This window comes from Ursus maritimus, unplaced genomic scaffold (assembly GCF_017311325.1).
Source record: "Ursus maritimus isolate PB19 unplaced genomic scaffold, ASM1731132v1 scaffold_16, whole genome shotgun sequence".
Lineage (NCBI taxonomy): Eukaryota > Metazoa > Chordata > Mammalia > Carnivora > Ursidae > Ursus > Ursus maritimus.
The window spans coordinates 42,806,440-42,827,993 of record NW_024424008.1 but is presented as its reverse complement, the minus strand read 5'-3'; the positions used below and the strand labels follow the sequence as shown (position 1 = coordinate 42,827,993).

Below are 21,554 nucleotides of genomic sequence, written 5' to 3'. Positions count from 1 at the left end.
CCACTCACTATTGTAATCATGGGTAAGTTGCTAGACCTCATCAAGCCTGTTCCCTCTCCTGTAAATTAGGATAAGAATGATAATGTCATAACTCTAACAATAATTACTATGAGAAAGATTTTATTTAAAAAAAAACAAAGCTTAACGTAAACCCCCAAATTTACTAATTATCATTATACTTTGCTATGGGGTAAACAGAGAATAATCTGGAGCTACCAGAGGAAACCTTGTGTGACTGATTCCCTTTAGGCATGAATAATCCCTACCCTATGATGAAGGTTTCGTCCCTGTAGCCTGAAGAGCTGTTCTTGCAGTTCCTGGCTTCTCCTGTGCAAGGGACTTCTGGCTCAGGATGGACAAACACTTCTTGATGGTTTTCTTCCTTTGCTGCTTCATTGTAGGTGAGTCACAGACCTGAGAAGCGGGCTTCAGAGACAGGCTGTAGGGAGCCCCTGGAAACTCTGCATGTACCGTAGGCACCCACAGAGGGCTGAGCCTTGACCACATTTATGAGGGAGAGGAAGCCATTCTTCAGAATGCTCCTTCTGCCTTACAGGCCATCTTTTCTGACCTTCTCAACATTCTGCCATTCCTCACCAGGGGCTCAAGCCTCTATGGCTGCCCCTTGGTACTCTTTCTCCATTCTGTCTCTACCATTCCCCATAATTCAAAATCCTAGCAAGATTTTCCTGAGGACATCCTTTCATTCATAAATCTGTATCCCATTCGCTGACAGAGCTGGTCAGCCCATAATGGATAATTCTGTAGTTTGTTTAAGTGCTGAACAATGGCTTTTGATACACTTACAAGGGACTTCACATGAAAACAAATTATTATAGGAGAGGAAATATTGGATGCTCTAGAATCAGATTTTTTAAAAAACGCTTTAGTCGCTGTCTTAAAGTCTCCGTACCTCTGGTTGCTCATCTGAGAAATGGGGAAATACTTACAAAGCTTTTGTGATGATTAAATCAGATACAAAGTGAGAGATCATGGCCCAAATGAGATGCTTAATAAATGTTACTTTCTTTTTGCACCTAGGTGCACCAGGGAGAGGTTTTTTGTTTGTTTGTTTGTTTTATTAAACCTGTATTTCGATTAGCTCATCCCACAACACATGTTACTATCATAATTTATGAGGACTTTACATAGATTCAGTTCAAAGTTCAAAATTACAGAGTACATTACCTAACAATATCTTAAAGCAGCAAATGTTAGCAACATAAGCTTGGGTAAAATATTTAAAGCACTCACCCTCATTATTACACTCCCGCCTATCTACACTGCTGTTCAGGTAGGCTAGGCCATCATTCATAGAGCCATTTCAAAGCTGGAAAAACCAATGCCATTGCTCTAAGTAATCCAGGTGAAGAGGGCTGAAATAGGGACCAGAAGAATCCTTTTCTTCTCACAATGGCATTTCTCTGGGTTATGAAGTTGGTAAGAGCTCCCAACCATTTACTACCTGCTCTTCTACCCAACGCCAGCTCTTCATCCACCCCTTGCACCCCACCCCCCACCTCCCACAATCTAGATAATTCCAGCTCCTTCCAAAGTCCCCCTGGTCTCACAGCAGCTCTATGCCCTCCAGCAGCAACGTCGCTGAAGTGCATGACCTGCCACCTTCGCACACGGACAGATCGCTGTAGAAGAGGCTTTGGCTTCTGTGTTGCTCAGAAGTTCGAGTCATGCATGACTTTAAAGATCTTCCAGGGTAAGTTAGAGGGTCAGGGGAGGCCTGACATTCTTAGGAGAGTACTTCAGTAATTTCATAACATACCCTGATCTTCCAGGGTAAGTTAGAGGGTCAGGGGAGGCCTGACATTCTTAGGAATGTCAGTAATTTCATAACATACCCTGATCTTCCAGGGTAAGTTAGAGGGTCAGGGGAGGCCTGACATTCTTAGGAGAGTACTTCAGTAATTTCATATCTCCACTCAGGCTAATCCAGGAGAGGACCCAAATAGCAGAATGCTCCTGAGCTTAGGTCCCTGTGCATGCAGACAGAAGAGGACGGGGGAAGATGAGACAGGAGGAAGGAGATGGTGGTTCTATATTCCCAATAAAACTGACCAAACAGATTTGAACTCTGAAGACACCAAAGCACTAGTTGCTAATCTTCTACCAGGAATAGGAATGAAGCAGCTGTAGAGAATTAAGGGTCGTTAGGGACCTCAGGCAAACAACCATGAAGGGGGCCAGTGATTTCTACAACTTCCTGCCTCCGTCCTTTTGGTAGGTATAAGCTGCGAAGCCATTCCTAAACCCACCCTGATGCCTAATTAAATTTTCAGACAGGACTGGTGCCAGGTTGACCTGTCTTTACAGAACTTGGATCACTGGGTTATTTTCTATGTTCCTTCTTATTACAGGTAACATTCTACAGTTATCATATATGGTGTGTCAGAAATTCTGCAGAGACTTGACCTTTGATCTCAACAATCGGACTTATATTCATAAATGCTGCAAGCACAATTTTTGTAACCTCAAAATCTAAAATACTGGCCCTCCTGAGGTCTCAAGTCAGAATGTTGTCAACGTTTCTCCCCCTTCGTGCTCTGCGTGGCCTCGCCTTCCTACCTTGTCCATCTTTGATGTACTGCAGCTCTCTTTCTTTCAGTGTCATCCTTCCTCGTGCCTCCAGCTCGGTTTCTACCTCAGTCAGAGGATAATGATCCTGAACAACAGATTTCTCCCATGACAGGGAATGGCATTTCCATACTCCAAGAAGCCTGTCCCAAGAGGCTCTGTACAGCAAAATTTAAAACATGACTGCTCCCAAACCTTACGATTAGCTTAAATTAGTTGAGGCGGACTAGAAACACTTCAGCTGAAAGTTCACAAATATTTGAATCTAAAACGCCCATTTATTGTTTACTATAACTAAGCAGAAATTACAGCAAAATGGATGGTGGACACTTGAGATTTGCCTCTATGGACACATTATTTTCCCAAGTGGACAGTGTTCACTTCAAACTCAGTTATGATTTTCTTAGCCTTTGCAGAGTACATCCATATACAATGTCAGTACAAATCGGAAAATAAGGAAAATCCTGCCTCTGTGATAGTCACAGCTCATGCACGGCCGCTTGGAGGTCTGTCAAGATGTACACTCAAGATACATGGCAACTCTCCCTTCTTCTCCTTCCTCTCCTAATCTGCTCCTTTCCTCTTTTGCTATCCATTTCCACTATCACCTCCCCAGCAACCCACACCATTGCTGTACAAATTCTCCCGCTCTGAATACCCAAGTCACTTTATGGATACTTTTTTTGACACTCTCAATGAATCATTTCTCTGTTTATCTTATTTACCCCAGTATGTTACAAATCACAGCAAGAACAGATCCCTGTCTTACTCGTTTCTGCTGCCGTTAGCTGGCCAGTGAAAGTTTATTGCATTTAATTGAATGGCCAGTAATGTTGATGCAATTCTTCTTGTGCATCTATTTAGTTTACAGGACTTATGATGCTTTTATGCTTTTTCTGGCTACATACCTATTTTCTTGCGTACTAGGAATGGTAATCTCTACTTCTTACCAAACAAAGAATGTTCACTATACTAAGTGTTTTCCTTGAAGCAGATTATGCAAAAGACATTTCTTTTTGTGGGACACTTTAGTATTCAAATATCTTTAAAGATTTTTTAAAATTTATTTAACAGAGAAAGAGAGAGCAAGTGAGCACATGCAGGCGGAGTGGCAGAGGGAGAGGGGGAAGTAGGTTCTCCGCTGAGCAGGGAGCCTGACATGGGGCTTGATCCCAGGACTCTAGGATCATGAACCGAGCCAAAGGCAGATGTTTAACTGACTGAGCCACCCAGGCACCCCAGTATTTGAATATCTTAACTAACAATTACTTTTGATGGGATTCTTCCAAAACTTATTAGCTAATCTTACTTCAAAATTCATAATCAATACTACCATTATAAAACAGAAATGTAAGTTTAGAAAGGGTAATCTGACCCAACATATTGGAAATACCTGAAGGCACATGTTTTCCTAGTTTTAATGATGTCAAGATTGATCACACAGATATTTTTGATCTCAGATTTATTTTATACAATATAAAGTTTCCCTTCAATCTTTTATCTGACAGCTTTAGCCTCCATCGATTATTATTAACTAGATCTAATATTCATTATGAGTTGAAATATAATTACTTTATCTTCTTTTTTTTTTAGAGAGGGAGGGGTGAGGGGCAGAGGGAGAGAGAGAATCTTAAGCAGGCTCCACACCCAGCACAGAGCCCAATATGGGGGCTCCATCTCACAACTCTGAGATCATGACCTGGGCCGAAATCAAGAGTCTGATGTTTAACTGAATTAGCCACCCAGCCACCCCTAATTACTTTATCTTCTTAATTGAAGTATAATTCATATATAATAAAATAAATATATGTTAAGTATATGGTTTGATGTGATTTGAGAAAAGTATAAACCTATATAGCCACCATCCCAGATAAAACACAGAACATTTCCATTAACCCAGCAAGTTTCTTCAGGTAACCACCCACTCTCAAAGTTATTGTTCTTCTATTACCATAGTACAATTTTACCTGTTCTTGAATTTATGAACTTGAACAAATGAAAGTACACACAAACTACTCTCTCAAGTCTGGCTTCTATAGCTCACCAGATATTTTGAAGATTAATGCATGTTTTTGTTTACACCAAGAATTTGTTCTTTTTTCCCCCCATTGTATACATATACAATAATTTATTAAATCAATTCTCGTATTGATGGACATGAAGTTGTTTCGAGGTTTGGGCTATTATAAATAAAGCTACTACGGACATCCTTGTAATAAGAGTTTTGGTGGACATACACATTCATTTCTCGAGTAGTAAATAAAAGTAAAATTCATTAGTCATAGGGTAACCATATAGGCATACACATAATTTTGAAAGAAACTGCCAAATAGCTTGTGAAAGTGGTGATACAAATATATAGTTCTACCAGCCCTGTATGAGAGTTCCACATACCTCCCATCACCAATTATTATCAGTCATTTAAATTTTAGCTATTCTAGTGGTTGTAAAGGATATCTTGTACTTTCCTGATGATTAATGGAATTCAGCCACTTTTTATGCCCCAGTTAGAAAATAATTCATGCATGTTTCCTTCTAATACTTACATTTAAATTAACACTCAACTTCTCCATTTGGAATTTATCCTTGTAAGAAACTGATCCAATTCAGTGTATTTCCACATAACTACCCAATTAGCTCAATGATGTTTATTTAAAAGTTTATATTCTTTGCAACTAATTTGAGATGCTCCTTTCATAGTACACTGCATTTCCATTAGCACGAATACTAATTCTGGGTCCTCTACACAGTTAAATTTTTCTATCCATTACCTCTTCTTATAACATGCACAAAGAACAAATTCAAACTGAATTATAAGTTGAATATGAAAAGTACACAATAAAACTAGAAGAAAGTGTAGCATGCATTTATAACTTTGGAAGAGGCAAAGATTACTTACTTAAACATAACCTAAAAGCAAAGCCATTTTTAAAAAATTATAAATTAGACCACATTAAAATAACGATGTCTGTTCATCAAAACACATCTCTAAGAGAGCAAAAGGCAAGCTAAAGACTTAGAGGAGATATTTGCAATACTTATATCTTCCATAGAACTTGTATCCAGAACATAAAAATCGTTCTTACAAAAAGCTGAGGGACTTTATCACCACTAGACCTGCCTTGCAAGAAATGCTGAAAGGAGCTATTCGAGCTGAAATAAAAAGGTGCTAATCAATGGCATGAAAACATACAAAAATATACAACATGCTGCTCTAGGTTAATATACAGTCAGACCTAGAAAACTGTAATAAGATGGTGTGTTAACCACTTACTGTAGTACAAAGGGCAAAGGGAAAAAGCACTCATGTAATGGTAGCTACTATAATTTATTAATACACAATATAAAAAGAGGTAAATAATAACATCAAAATAAAAAAGGGGGGAGTCAAAGGGTGAGGCTTTTGTAGACAATCAAAGGTAAGCTTCTATCAGCTTAAAGTGGACTGTTTAATCTACTTGACACTTGATCTCAGCAATCAGACTTATGTGCAAAAATGAGGCAACTATAATTACTGTAACTTCAGTTAGACTCAAGCACAAAGCAAAAACCTATAGTAGACACACAAAAGCTAAAGAAAGGGCAGACAGAGCAAACAACCATGGAAAATTACCAATTTACAAATATAGGCAAAGACAGAGGGGAAAAGAAGCAATATAAATACAGAACAACCAGAAAACAATAAGATAGCAGTAGTAAGTCCTTACATATCAATAACAAGTCTAAATGTAAATGAATTGAACTCCCCAATCAAAAGACACAGAGTGGCTGAATGGATAAAACAGAACCCAATTATATGCTGGGTATAAGAGACTCGTTTCAGTTTTAAGGACACACATAGGCTCAAAGCGAAGGCATGGAAAAAGATATTCCATAGAAGTGGAAACCGAAAGAAAGCAGGGTAGCTATACCTATATCACACAAAACAGACTTTAAGCCAAAAACAGTAATAAAAGACAAAGAAGGTCAATACATAATGATAAAGAAGTCAATTCATCAAGAAGATATAATAATTATAAATACATACAAACCTAACATAGGAGCACTTAAATGTATTAAGCAAATACTAACAAATTAAAGGAGAAATAGACAATGATACAATAGTAGCAGGGGACTTTAATGCTCCACTTTCAGCATGGATAGATCACCCAGACAGAAAATCAACAGGTAAACAATGGACTTAAACCGTACCTTAGATGAAATGGACCTAATGGACATTTATAGAACATCCTATCCAACAGAAACAGAATACACATTCTTCTCAAGTGCACATGTAACATTCCCCAGGGTTAATCATGTGACAGGACATAAAACAAGCTAAGCAAATTTAAGGAGATTGAACTCATACCAAGTATGTTCTTGCCACAATGGTATGAAACCAGAAATCAGTAACAAGAAGAAATTGAAAAATCTACAAACATACAGAAATTAACACATTCCAGAACAACCAATGGCTCAAAGAAGAAATCAAAAGAAAAATTAATAAGCCAACATCTAGCAGAAGCAAGGAAATGCCAAAGATCAGAATAGAAATAAACAAAATAGAGACAAGAAAAACAATTTTAAAATCACCAGAACACAGAGCTAGTTTCTCAAAAACATAAACTAATTGACAAACCATTAGCTAGACTAAGGAAAAAAGACAGAAGATTCAAATAATAAAATCAGAATTGAAAGAGGAGACATTACACTGATAACACAAAAATAACAAAAATTACAAAAGACTACTAAGAACAATCATATGTTAACTAATTGGTGAACCTAGAGAAATGAATCAATTTCTAGAAACATACAACCTAACAAGTCTGAGTCAGGAAGAAATAGAAAATCTGAATAGACCAATAATGAGTAAAATCCTCACAACACAGAAAACCCCAGGATCAGATGGCTTCACCAGCAAATTCTATCAAACATTTAAAAAAAGAATTAACATCAATCCTCAAACTCTTTTAAAAAATTAAAGAGGAAGAACACTTCTAAATTCATTTTACAAGACCAACATTAGCCTGATACTAAAGCCAGATAAAAACACTAATAGAAAAGAAAACTATAGACCAATATCCCTGGTCAATATAAAAACTCTCAACAAAATATTAGCAAACTAAATTCAACAGCACATTGAAAGGACTAATCATAACCAAATGGAATTTATGTCTCAGATACAAGGATGGCTCAATAATCTGCACATCAATAAATCTGATGTACCACATTGATAGAATGAAAGATTAAAATCATATGATCATCTCAATAGATACAGAAAAAGCATTTGACAAAATATGACAGCATTTCATGAGAAAAAATCGTCAACAAAGTGGTTATAGAAGGAGCATATCTCAACATAATAAAAACCATATATGACAAGCCCACAGCTAACATTTATACATACAGTGACAAATTGAAAGCTTTTCCTCTAAGATCAGGAACAAGACAACAGTGTCCACTCTCACCATTCTTATCCAAGATATACTGGAAGTCCTAATCAGAGAAATTAGACAAGAAAAAGAAAAAAAAGATCAGAAAGGAAGAAGTAAAATTATCATTATTTGCAGATGATGTGAACACATATATAGAAAACTCTAAAGGCATAACCAAAAAGCTGTTGGAAGTAAGCAACAAATTCAGCAGAGTTGAGGATATAAAATGAACACACAAATATTGGTTGTACTTGTACACTAACAACAAAACAACTGAAAAAGAAATAAAGACAACTATTTCATACATGATAGCATCAAAACAAACAAAAATATTGGGAATAAATTTAAAGAAGGAAGTGAAAAATCTGTACAATGAAAACTACAAGACATTGAGGAAAGAAATTGAAGAAGACATAAACAAATGGAAAGATATTCCATGTTCATGAATTAGAATTAATATTGTTAAAATGTCCATATACACAAAGCCATCTATATATTCAACACAATTCCTATCAAAATGCCAATGGCATTTTTTAAAAAATAGAAAATCAATACTAAAATTTGTATGGAACCACAAAAGACCCTGAGTAGCCAAACCAATCATGAGAAAGAAGAACTAAGTTAGAGGCATCACAATCCTTGGTATCAAACTATATCTTAAATCTATAAAAATTAAAACAGTATGGTACTGGCATAAAAATAGAAGAATAGAATAATAGAACAGAACAGAGAGCCCAGAACTAAACTCCTTATTTACGGTCAATTGATGTTTGACAAGGGAGTCAAGAACACTCAATGGAAAAAGGATAGTCCCTTCAACAAATGATGTTGAGAAAGTGGGTAACCAGACACAGAAAAATGAAATTGTACCCCTATCTTACACCATTCACAAAAATTAGTTCAAATAAGACCTAATAGTGCAAAACTCCTAGAAGAAAACATAGGAAAAAAGCTTCTTGACCTTGGTCTTGGCCAAGACTTCTTAGATATGACACCAAAAGCACAAGCAACAAAAGTAAAACCCAACAAGCAGGTTTAAATCAAACTAAAAGCCTCTGTGTAGCCAAAAAATAAAATACAAAATGAAAAAAGCTCTTTGTCTTTAGAAACATGCTGGCTGATGGCGGTCTTGATGGTGGTCCAAGATGGCAAAGGAGTAGGAGACCTTAGCTTCATCTGGTCTCAGGCATTCAGCTAGATAGCTATCAAATCATACTGAACATCTGCAAACTCGACCCGAGATCGAAGAAAAGAATAGCTGCAACACCACGAATAGAAAAGCGACCACTTTCTACAAGGCAGGAGGTGCCAAGAAGTGAATCTGAGGTGACATATGGGAAGATAGACCTTGGGGGGAGGGAGCCTCTGTCAGCCATCTACTGGTAAGTGATAGAGTAGCCAAGTGCCAAATTGGAACTTTTAGAAGTCTGCTCTGGTGAGGGACGTCCCAGCCTAAAAGGCGCTCAAGTGGCAAAGCAGGGCAGAGTCCTAGGTGGGACAGTGTGGTCTCAGGATCCTCGGGGTCCCAGGAAGACTGGGAATGCCTGAGGTGGCAGAGTTCCCAGGCATTGGAGTGGGAAAGCCGTCTACAAACAGTGAGCCCAGGAGTGGGCTCTTGGCTCAAGGTTGCCATATACCGTGAACCAGGGTGCAGTCAGGTGACTGCTCTCCAAAAAGGGGCTCAGCAAGCAGCAGAACCAGTGAGACCGGGAGGAGCAGGGCAGGTGTGCGCTGCAGGAGTCTGCAGGGTTTGGAGACTTGAAATGTGTTCGCACGCGAGAGATACAAATGCTCAGTCCCAGGCTGGGTGAGCACAGAGTGAGGATGGAGACCAGGGAGACAGGAGTGATTGACTGCTTTTCTCTGAGGACTAACCGAGGAGGGGGGGGTCCCAAGCTCTTGGCTCCTGGGCTGGAGATTGGGAGGTCGCCACTATCATTCTTATCCTCTAAAGCTGAGCAGAAAGCCTTCAGGAAACAAAAGCCACATAGAGCAATCCGAAGCGGATTAGTTAGCCTGGTCCCCTGGCAAGGGCAGTACAATTCACCTGGGGCAAAGACGCCTGAGAATCAGCGCAACAGGCGCCTCCCCAGAAGATCCGCAAGAACATGCTGCCAAGACCAAGTTTACCACTCAATGAGAACTGCAAAACTCCAGCACTAGGGGAATATGGACTATAGAATTCATGGTTTTTTCCCCATGATTCTTTAGTCTTTCAATTTTAATTTTTTCTCTTTCCTTTTCCAACCAATTTCTGATTTTATCACTTTTTATAAAATCCTTTTTAATTCACATTTTTACAGTTACATTCTATCCTTTCATTGTATTTAATTTTATTTTTGTATATATATTTATATAGGTTTTTCCTTCTTTACAATTTTGGGATGCAGTTTCTTCTAACAAACAGACCAAAATGCATCCAGAATCTAGTCTATGGCTCTGTTCTCTTCACCTGCCTGATCGTATTCTCTCTCTCTCTTTTTTTCTTCCTCTGTTTTTTTTGTTTTGTTTCCTTAAATTCTTTTTAATTTTCTATCTTTTCAAAGTATTTAATTTTATTTTTGTACCTATATAAGTTTCCCTTTCTTTACAATTTTGGGATCTAGTTTTCTAACAAAGAGACCAAAATACACACAGGATCCAGTATATTGCTCTATTCTGTTCACCTGTCTGATTATATTCTCTCTCTCACTTTTTTTATTTTAATTTTTTTTTTTCGGTTTCGGGTCTCTTCTGCTTTGTTTAGTGTATATGACTCTGGGGTCATTTTGTATTTTGTTCTCTTGTTTATCTATTCTTCTCTGGACAAGATGGAAAAACTCACCTCAAAAAAGAGAACAAGAGGCAGTACTGATTGCCAGGGATGTAATCAGTATGGATAAAAGTAAGATGTCAGAACTAGAGTTCAGAATAATGATTATAAAGATACTAGCTGGGCTTGAAGAAAGTATAGAAGACACTAGAGAATCCCTTTCTGGAGAAATAAATGAACAAAAATCTAATCAAGTCTAAATTTTAAAAAAGCTATTAATGAAATGCAATAAAAAATGGAGGCTCTAACTGCTAGGATAAATGAGGCAGAAGAGAGAATTAGTGATATGGAAGAAAAAATGGTGGAGAATAAAGAAGCTGAGAAGAAGAGAGATAAACAACTACTGGATAATGAGGGGACAATTTGAGAGATAAGTGAAACCAGAAAGTGAAACAATATTAGAATAATTGGGATCCCAGAAGAAGAGGAAGAGGGGGGCAGAAGGTATACTGAAGCAAATTATAGCAGAGAATTTCCCTAATCTGGGGAAAGAAACAGTCATCCAAGTACAGGAGACACAGAGAACACCCCTCAAAATCAATAAAAATAGGTCACCACCCCGACATATAATAGTGAAACTTGCAACTCTCGGAGACAAATAAAAATCCTGAAAGCATCTCAGGACAAGAGGTCTGTAACCTACAAGGGTAGAAACATTAGACTTGCAGAACACCTATCCACAGAGAACTGGCAGGCCAGAAAGGACTGGCATGATATATTCAGGGTGCTGAATGAGAAAAATATGCAGCCAAGAATACTTTATCCAGCTAGGATGTCATTAAAAATAGAAGGAGAGATAAAAAGCTTCCAGGACAAACAGAAACAAAAAGAATTTGTGATCACCAAACCAGTCCTACAAGAAATATTATAAGGGGTCCTTTAAGCAAAGAGATAGCCCAAAAGTAACATAGACCAGAAAGGAACATAGATAATATACAGAAATATTAACTTTACAGATAAATATAAAGGCACTAAATTAATATCTTTTAATAGTTACTCTGAATGTAAATGGGCTAAATGGCCCAATCAAAAGACACAAGTATCAGATTGGATTAAAAAAAAAAAAAAAAGCAAGACCCATCGATATGCTGTCTGCAAGAGACTCATTTTAGACACAAAGATACCTCCAGATTTAAAGCGAGGTGGTGGAAAATCATTTATCATGCTAATGGACATCAAAAGAAAGCTGGGGTGGCAATCCTTATGTCAGACAAATAATATTTATTTTTATTTATTTATTTATTTATTTTTTATTTTTTTAAGATTTTTTTTTTTAATTTATTTATTCGACAGAGATAGAGACAGCCAGCGAGAGAGGGAACACAAGCAGGGGGAGTGGGAGAGGAAGAAGCAGGCTCATAGCGGAGGAGCCTGATGTGGGGCTCGATCCCATCACGCCGGGATCACGCCCTGAGCCGAAGGCAGACGCTTAACCGCTGTGCCACCCAGGCGCCCCCAGACAAATTAGATTTTAAACCAAAGACTGTAATAAGAGATGAGGAAGGACACTATATCATACTTAAAGCATCTTTCCAACAAGAAGAGCTAACAATTGTAAATATTTATGCCCTTAACATGGGAGCAGCCAAATATATAAGCCAATTAATAACAAAATTAAAGAAACACATTGATAATAATACAATAATAGCAGGGGACTTTAACACCTCACTCACTGCAATGGACAGATCATCTTAAGCAGATCAATAAGGAAACAAGGGCTTTGAATGACACACTGGACCGGATAGACTTCACAGAGATATTCAGGGCATTCCATTCTAAAGCGACAGAATACACATTCTTCTCGAGTGCACATGGAACATTCTCCAGAATAGATCACATCCTGGGTCACAATCAGGTCTCAACTGGTACCAAAAACTTGGGATCATTCCCTGCATATTTTCAGACCACAATGCTTTGAAACTGGAACTCAATTATAAGAGGAAATTTGGAAAGAACTCAAATACATAGAGGCTAAAGAGCAGCCTACTAAAGAATGAATGGGTCACTAGAAAATTAAAGAAGAATTTAAAAAATTCATGGAAACAAATGAAAATGAAATCACGACAGTTCAAAACCTTTGGGATATAGCAAAGGCAGTCCTAAGAGGGTGGTATACAGCAATATAAGCCTTTCTCGAGAAACAAGAAAGGTCTCAAATATACAACCTAATCTTACACCTAAAGGAGCTGGAGAAAGAACAGCAAATAACGCCTATACCCAGCAGAAGAGAAATAAAGATTAGAGCAGAAATCAATGAAATAAACCAAAAGAACAGTAGAACACATCAATGAAACTAGGAGCTGGTTCTTTGAAAGAATTAATAAGATTGATAAACCCCTGGCCAGACTTACCAAAAAAAAAAGAGAAAGGACCCAAATTAATAAAATAATGAATGAAAGAGGAGAGATCACAACCATCACCAAAGAAATACAAACAATTATAAGAACATACTATGAGCAACTATATGCCAATAAGTTAGGCAATCTGGAAGAAATGGATGCATTCCTAGAGATGCATAAACTACCAAAACTGAAACAGGAAGAAACAGAAAACCTGAACAGACCCATAAACAGCAAGGAAATTGAAGCAGTTATAAAAAATTTCCCAATAAACAAGCGTCCAGGGCCAATGGCTTCCCAGGGGAATTCTAACAAACATTTAAAGAAAAATTAATCCCTATTCTTCTGAAGCTGTTTCAAAAAATAGGAATGGAAGGAAAACTTCCAAACTCTATGAGGTCAGCATTACCTTGATCCCAAAACCAGAAAAGACCCCACCAAAAAGGATAATTACTGACCAATATCCTGACGAACATGGGTGCAAAAATTCTCATGAAGATACTAGCATAGGACCCAACAGTACATTAAAAGGATTATTCACCACGACCAAGTGGGATTTATTCCTGGTCAGCAAGGGTGGTTCAACATCTGCAGATCAATCAATGTGATACACTATGTTAATAAAAGAAAGGACAATAACCATATGATCCTCTCAATAGATGCAGAAAAAGCATTTGACAAAGTACAGCATCCTTTCTTGATCAAAACTCTTCACAGTGTTGGGATAGAAGGAACATACCTCAATATCATAAAAGGCATCTATGAAAAGCCCACAGTGAATATCATTCTCAATGGGGAAAAAAACTGAGAGCTTTTCCCCTAACGAAAGGGACGCCCACTTTCCCCACTGTTGTTCAACATAGTACTAGAAGTCCTAACCTCAGCAATCAGACAACGAAAAGAAATAAAAGGTATCCGAATTGGCAAAGAAGTAGTCAAACTCTCACTCTTCACAAATGACGTGACACTCTGTGTGGAAAACCCAAAAGACTCCACCCCAAAACTGCTAGAACTCATATAGGAATTCAGTAAAGTGGTAGGATATAAAATCAATGCACAGAAATCAGTTGCATTTCTATACACTAACGATGAGACAGAAAGAAGAGAAATTAAGGCGTTGATCCCATTTAAAATTGCACGAAAAACCATAAGATACCTTGGAATAAACCTAACCAAAGAGGCAAAGGATCTATAGTCAGAAAACTATAAAATACCCATTAAAAAATTTAAGGAAAACAAAAAGAAATGGAAAAATGCTCCATACCCATGGGTTGGAAGAGCAAATATTGTTAAAATGTCTATGCTACCTAGAGCAATCTACACATTCAATGCAATCCCTATCAAAATACCATCAACTTTTTTCACAAAGCTGGAACAAATAATCCCAAAATTTGTATGGAACCAGAAAATACCCTGACTAGCTAAAGGAATGTTGAAAAAGAAAAGAAAAGCCGGTGGCATCACAATTCTGGACTTCCAGCTATATTACAAAGCTGTAATCATCAGGACAGTATGGTACTGACACAAAAATAGACACATAGATCAATGGAACAGAAGAGAGAACCCAGATATGGACCCTCAACTTTATGGTCAACTAATCTTTGAGGAAAGAATATCCAATGGAAAAAGGACAGTCTCTTCAACAAATGATATTGGGAAAATTGGATAGCCACATGCAGAAGAATGAAACTGGACCACTTCCTTACATGATGCACAAAAATAGACTCAAAATGGATGAAAGACCTAAAGGTGAGAAGGAATCCATCAAAATCCTAGAGGAGAACACAGGCAGCAACCTCTTTGACCTTGGCCACAGCAACTTCTTGCTAGACACGTCTCCAAAGGCAAGGGAAACAAAGGCAAAAATGAACTGTTGGGACTTCATCAAGATAAAAAGCTTTTGCACAGCAAAGATAAGAGTCAACAAAACCAAAAGACAACCAACAGAATGGGAGAAGATATCTGTAAAGGTCTTATCAGATAAAGGGCTAGCATCCACAATCTATAAAGAACTTATCAAACTCAATACCCAAAGAACAAATAATCCAATCAAGAAATGGGCAGAAGACACAGACAGATATTTCTCCAAAGGAGACGTCCAAATGGCCAACAGACACATGAAAAAACGCTCCAAATCACTCAGCATCAGGGAAATACAAATCAAAATCACAATGCGATACCACCTCCCACCAGTCAGAATGGCTAAAATTAAGTCAGGAAACGACAGATGTTGGCGAGGATGCAGAGAGAGGGGAATCCTCTTACACTGCTAGTGGGAATGCAAGCTGGTGCAGCCACTCTGGAAAACAGTATGGAGATTCCTCAAAAAGTTGAAAATAGAGCCATCCTATGACCCAGCAATTGCATTACTTGGTATTTACCCCAAAGATACAAATGTAGTGATCCAAAGGGGCACCTACATCCCAACGTTTATAGCAGCAATGTCCACAATAGCCAAACTGTGGAAAGAGCCCACATGTCCAGCAACAAATGAATGGGTAAAGAAGATAAGGTAGATATATACAACGGAATACTACTCAGCTATCAAAAAAATTGAAATCTTGCCATTTGCAACAATGTGGATGGAACTAGATGGTATTAAGCTAAGCAAAATAAGTCAATCAGAGAGACAATTATCATATCTCACTCATATGTGGAATTTAAGGAACAAAACAGAGGATAATCAGGGAAGAGAGGAAAAAATAAAACAAGATGAAATCAGAGAGGGAGACAAACCATAAGAGACTCTTAGTCATAGGAAACAAACTAAGGTTGTTGGAGGAGAAGGGGGTGGGGGATGGGGAAACTGGGGGACAGACATTAAGGAGGGCACGTGATGTAATGAGCACTGGGTATTATATAAAACTGATAAATCGCTGACCTCTACCTCTGAAACTAATAATACATTATATGTTAATTAACTGATTTAAAATTTTTACAAAATGAGAAGGAAAAAAATAAAATTGACCCACGGGGGAGAAAAAAAGAATAATATGAAAAAAATTTCAAATGATGTAACTGGAATTAATACTATTAAATAAGATTCTAAGGGTTTATTTACCCATATAATGCTTCATTTACCTATTTTAATTAGTTTTAAAATAATTTTAACAAAGGGAGACAATAGAATTGCTATAAATGGATAAAATAACTTCCAAGTGTTAGAAAAATAAAAATGAGTTTTTCTAAAAAAAAAAAAAAGAAAGAAACAAGAATATAAAATGAATAGGTAACTTACAAAATAGGAGAAAATATTTTAAGCCATATATCAGATAAGGGGTCAATATCCAAAATCTATAAAGAACTCATACAATTCAATTACAATAAAACAACGTCTAGCATTTATTGAGCACCTAATACATGCCAGGCAATTAATGTAAGATCTCATTTCTTTCTTGCAACAACTCAGTAAAGAAGATGCTATCATTTTTATTTCATAAATAAGGAAACTGGGTTTCTGAGATGTTAAGAGAGTAGTCCAGGGTCATTTGGTGAAATAGTAACAGAACGGAAGTGATTCATATTGGGATCTTTGGGCTTAAAACACATCATTCTCTCATGAATTCATGAAAGAAAAGAAGAGAAAAGAAAAGAAAAGGAAAGGAAAGAAAAGAAAATGCAACTAAAAATGGGCAGAAGAACTAAACAGACATTTTTCCAAAGAATTCCAGCGGCCAACACGTACACGAAAAGATGCTCAACATTACTAATCATCAAAAAAATCCAAACCACAATGAGCTATCACCTCACACCTGTTAAAATGGCTATCATCAAGAAAAATACAGATAACAAGTGTTGTGGAGCGAAAAGGGAACTCTTAGGCACCGTTAGTGGGAATGTAAATTTGTACAGCTACTATGGAAAACAGCTTGGAGGTTCTTCAAAAATTTAAAAATAAAACTACCATATGGTCCAGCAACTCCACTCCTGGGTTTATATCCAAAAGAAATGAAAACAGGACATCAAAGAAATATACGCACTCCCATGTTTACTGCAGTATTATTTATAATAGCCAAGCTATGAAAACAAATTGTATTCCTCAATAGATTAATGGATAAATAAGAGATGTGATACCCCCCAAAGGAATATTGTTTAGCCACGATAAAGAGAGAAATTCTGCCACTTGTGACAACACAATGAAACTTTTTTAAATTTTAATTTTTTAAATTTCTAAAAAAGATTTTATGCATTTATTTATTTGACACAGAGAGAGAGAGAGCATGAGCCAGGGGGAGAGGCAAAGGGAGAAGCAGACTTCCCACTGAGCGGAGAGCCCGACTTAGGGCTTGATTCAGGAATCCTGTTCATGACCTGAGCTGAAGGCAGATGCTTAACTGACTGAGCCACCCAGGCGCCCCAACAGGATGAAACTTGATGGCATTTTGTGAAATAAATTAGACAGAGAAAGACATATACTTTATGATCTCACTTACATATAGAATCTAAAAATGTCAGACTAGTACAAATAGAGATTAAGAAAGGTGGTTGGGTCTAGGGGGTGGATGAATTGAGGAGATGTTTAAAGATACAAACGTGCAATCAGTAGATAAATAAATCCAGGACATCTAATGCAAAAACAGTGATTACACACAATACTGTATTATAAACTTTAATGTTGCTAAGAGACTAGATCTTGTTTCCACCACACAAAAAAAATGATAATAATGTGACATAATAAAGGTGTTAGCTAATGCTTCAGTGGCAATTTTATTGTAATATATAAATGTATCAAATTGATACATCATACACCTTAAATTTACACAATGTTATATATCACATATCTCAGTAAAATTTTTAAAAAGAATTCTTACAAATCAATTTGATAATGAAAAACTACCCACCAAAAGAAGAGGCAAAAGACTTAAACAGGTCCTTTACCAAAAAAAATTACCCATGTGGTCAATAAGCATCTGAAATATGTTGATGAGACTGTAAATTGGTATTTTGAAAATATATGGTAAGTATCTTCTCAACCTCATCATTAAGTGCATCCTATAATTTAGCAGTTCTACCCTATGTAGCAAATGAGTGAGTGGTCCACCAAAAGATGTTTATAAGAATATTCAGAGGAGGAAACAGGCCAAGAGACATGACAGAATTTTTATAAATCACACAATCTAAAGTCATAATTATAGCTCTAATTCCTCTGATTCTAAAGGCTTGTCTCTTTCTTTCACGTCACTGTGGGCAACTGGACAAACTTCCAAATTCCCCAGACAGCATTTCTTTCTTTAATAGAAAGTAGCTCACTGGAGGGCCAATGCGTAATTTCCATTTGAATTCCCCTATGATAGGCATGTGACTCCAATGTGTTACATTTTAATCTTTAAAACCTGTAAGGAATTATTTAATAGTTTCATTGCCTGCTACTTTTCAAGAATGCAATTTCATTTATTTATTTATTTTTAAAAAGATTTTATTTATTTGAGAGAGAGAGAGAGCACGCATGAGTAGGGGGAGGGAGGAGAGTGGGAGAGGCAGGCTCCCCGCTGAGGAAGGAGCCCAATGTGGGACTCAATACCGGGACTCTGGGATCATGACCTGAGCCAAAGGCAGAAAGAAGCTTAACCGACTGAGCCACCCAGGTGCCCCATCAAGAATGTAATTTCTTTTAAAACCCTAACCTTCTTCTTGAGCCCTTTAACTGCTCCCAACCATGTTCGTCCTAGATCAAATTAGGAAATTGTTTTACGCGTTGTTTCTCAGGCCTTTACAGCACCTTTTATAGCTATTTTGCTTCCTTTGAACGAACAACCCACACAATATCAATTATTTTTTTATCAGTGCTATTTTCTAATGAAGGGTTTGCCAAAAAAAGAAAAAGGAGGAGAAAGAGGAGGACGGGGCTGGGGAGGATGGAGGAGGTGGAGGTTCATGACTGTTTTATTTGTGATAACTAAAAACTAGAAACAACCCAATTATTCATAGACAGCAGAAAAGATAAAATGTGGTATATATATACAGTGTAACACTACACCGCAATATAAAGACTGAACTATCGCTATATGCAGCAACATGGATAACTTCCAAAGACATAAGGATGAGCAAAAGAAGCCAGGCACAAAAGAATACAGTTCATATCACTTACACGATTTCACTCATATGAAGTGTAAAAACAAGATAGAAGCATGGTGAAAGAATTCAGAAGTGTAGTTATACTTGAGGTTCTGACACAGAAAGGAACAGAGAAAGCATTACTTCAATAAAAAAATTGTTTTGAAAGCCATTTAAACGACCAAGGAATCTTTTCAAGAAGTCCTCTTTGTCTATTCACGTATTAATAACCGTGTTGTTTTAATTATAAAAGCTTTGTTATTGATTTCAATATTAGGAAGAGCTAGCTCTCCTTCATTGCTCTTTGTCTTCAGCATTTTTTGGCATTTCTTGTTTGTTTTTTCTTCCAATTGATCTTTATAGTCAACCTATCTAACTCCAGGGTAAAAAGTGATGGTATGCTTTTATTGGTATTTTTTCACTGGTATCTTAAAGGTATTTTTTTTTAGAATAGTTTTTTTATAGTTTTCTTTATATGGATTTTTTTCTGCTCTAAGTGAGACATCCCATTTTATATTCTACATAGTTACTGCATATGCGAATGCTATTGATAATTGAATGTTAATTTTTCTGTTATTTGTAGCAGTTTGGCTATTGATTCTTTTGGTTTCATCAGATATACACCCTTTCATTTGCTAAAGAAAATAGTTTGGTCTCTTCCTTTCAAATTCTAAGGCCCCTAGTTCCTTTTTCTTGTCTAATTACATTGATTAATTTTCTAATATTATACTAATTAGCTGTATAGGTAGTGAACGTCCTTGCCTTATTTCTTATTTTAGCATGAAACCATCTAATATTTCCCCCATTAAATAAGCTACTGGATTTTGGACTGAGATATATATCACTTTATCATGTTAAAGACATTCATCAATTCCACTTTTGAGTTTTTTTATAGATGAACAGGTGTTGAATTTTGTGAAATGACTACTTGTTACCCTTTAGGATGATCATCTGATTCTTGTTATTGTATTATTATTTAACTGACTTTTTTTTTTTTAGAATTTATGATATCCTACTTTATTTTAGGACAAATGTCTACTGTTTTTATTTACTTATTTATTTATAGGTCTATTTAATGACTGCTTTTTAAAAAAAATATTGTTTATATTTTAGAGAGCGGGAGCAGGAGTGGGGGGAGGGGCAGTGGGAGAGGGAGAAGCAGACTCCGGTGGAGCAGGGAGCCCAATGCAGGACTGGATCCTGAGATCATGACCCTGAGATCATGACCGAAGCCAAAGGCAGAGGCTTAACCAACTGAGCCACCCAGGCGCCCCTTTAATTGACATTTTTAACACTGAACCACTCTTGCATCCCGAGAATAAGGCTCACTTGGCCATAATGTATGGTAGATTGTATCATCTGGCCCCAATTCTTCACCCCTCCTATATGTCTACATCCTTTAACGTGCAAATTCTCAATGTCCTCCCATTGTAGGTGGGATTACCTGCCCAGTTTCTTAACTCTAAGCATGGCCATGTAACTTGCTTGGCCATTGGGGTGTTAGCAAATTTAATGTAAGCAGAGGTTTAAAATGGGCTTAGGTCTTGCTCTCTTATGGTTCTGCCATTGCCATGAGTAAGACATGTCTAAGCTAATCTATTGGTCCCAGGAGACGATGAGCATGCAGAGTAGAGCTCAGTCACCCTAGCCAAGGCCAGGCTCAATCGACCAATCTCTAGCTATTCACTAGACGTGAGTGCGTCTGGTTTCACTGAGATTGAGCTACCCAGCTGAGCAAATCGGGACTATCTGAATTCCTCAGACACAGGAAATAACTTATAATTTTAAGCCTCTGAGTTTTGGAATTGTTATTCAACAGAAACAAAATAATTCATTTTAAGTTATCCTTTTATCTGGTATTGAAATCTGTTTGCTAATACTTTGTCAAAGATTTTTAAATTGATGTTTATGAGATTTTTTTAAATATCAGACAAGATAGACTTTATTTTTTTTCATCAAGTCTTTTTAATGACAATCTCTTCCAATTCTTTTTTTCATCATGTTCAGTTAGCCAAAAAAAGTGAGATTTTTATAATGCTCTATATTACATAAACTCATTTGGATTTGGATATAATTGTTTAATAAAATGAATGTTTCCTTTCCTTATCTATACTCTGAAATAGTTTAAGTAGCATTGGAATCATCTACTTATTAAAGGTTTTTTGGGGGGGAGGGCACCTGGGTGCCTCAGTTGGTTAAGCATCCTACTCTTTATTTTGGCTCAGGTCATGATCTCAGGATTGTGGGATAGAGCCCCACAGCAGCCTCCATGCCGGGCATGGAGCCTGCTTAAGATTCTCACTCTCTCCTACCCCCCCTAAAAAAAAAAAAAAAAGTTTTTTTTGG

The 21,554-nt window shown here is 37.0% G+C and overlaps 1 protein-coding gene across 1 annotated transcript; it reads left to right on the top strand.

The window, feature by feature from the left end:
* Positions 1 to 352: 352 nt before the first annotated feature.
* On the top strand, positions 353 to 2,497 carry PATE3 (prostate and testis expressed 3). The gene is made up of 3 exons (XM_008688279.1): positions 353 to 401; positions 1,592 to 1,714; positions 2,373 to 2,497. Exons 1-3 carry the CDS (start codon positions 353 to 355, stop codon positions 2,495 to 2,497), a joined length of 297 nt encoding a protein of 98 aa, XP_008686501.1.
* The last annotated feature ends 19,057 nt before the right edge of the window (positions 2,498 to 21,554 follow it).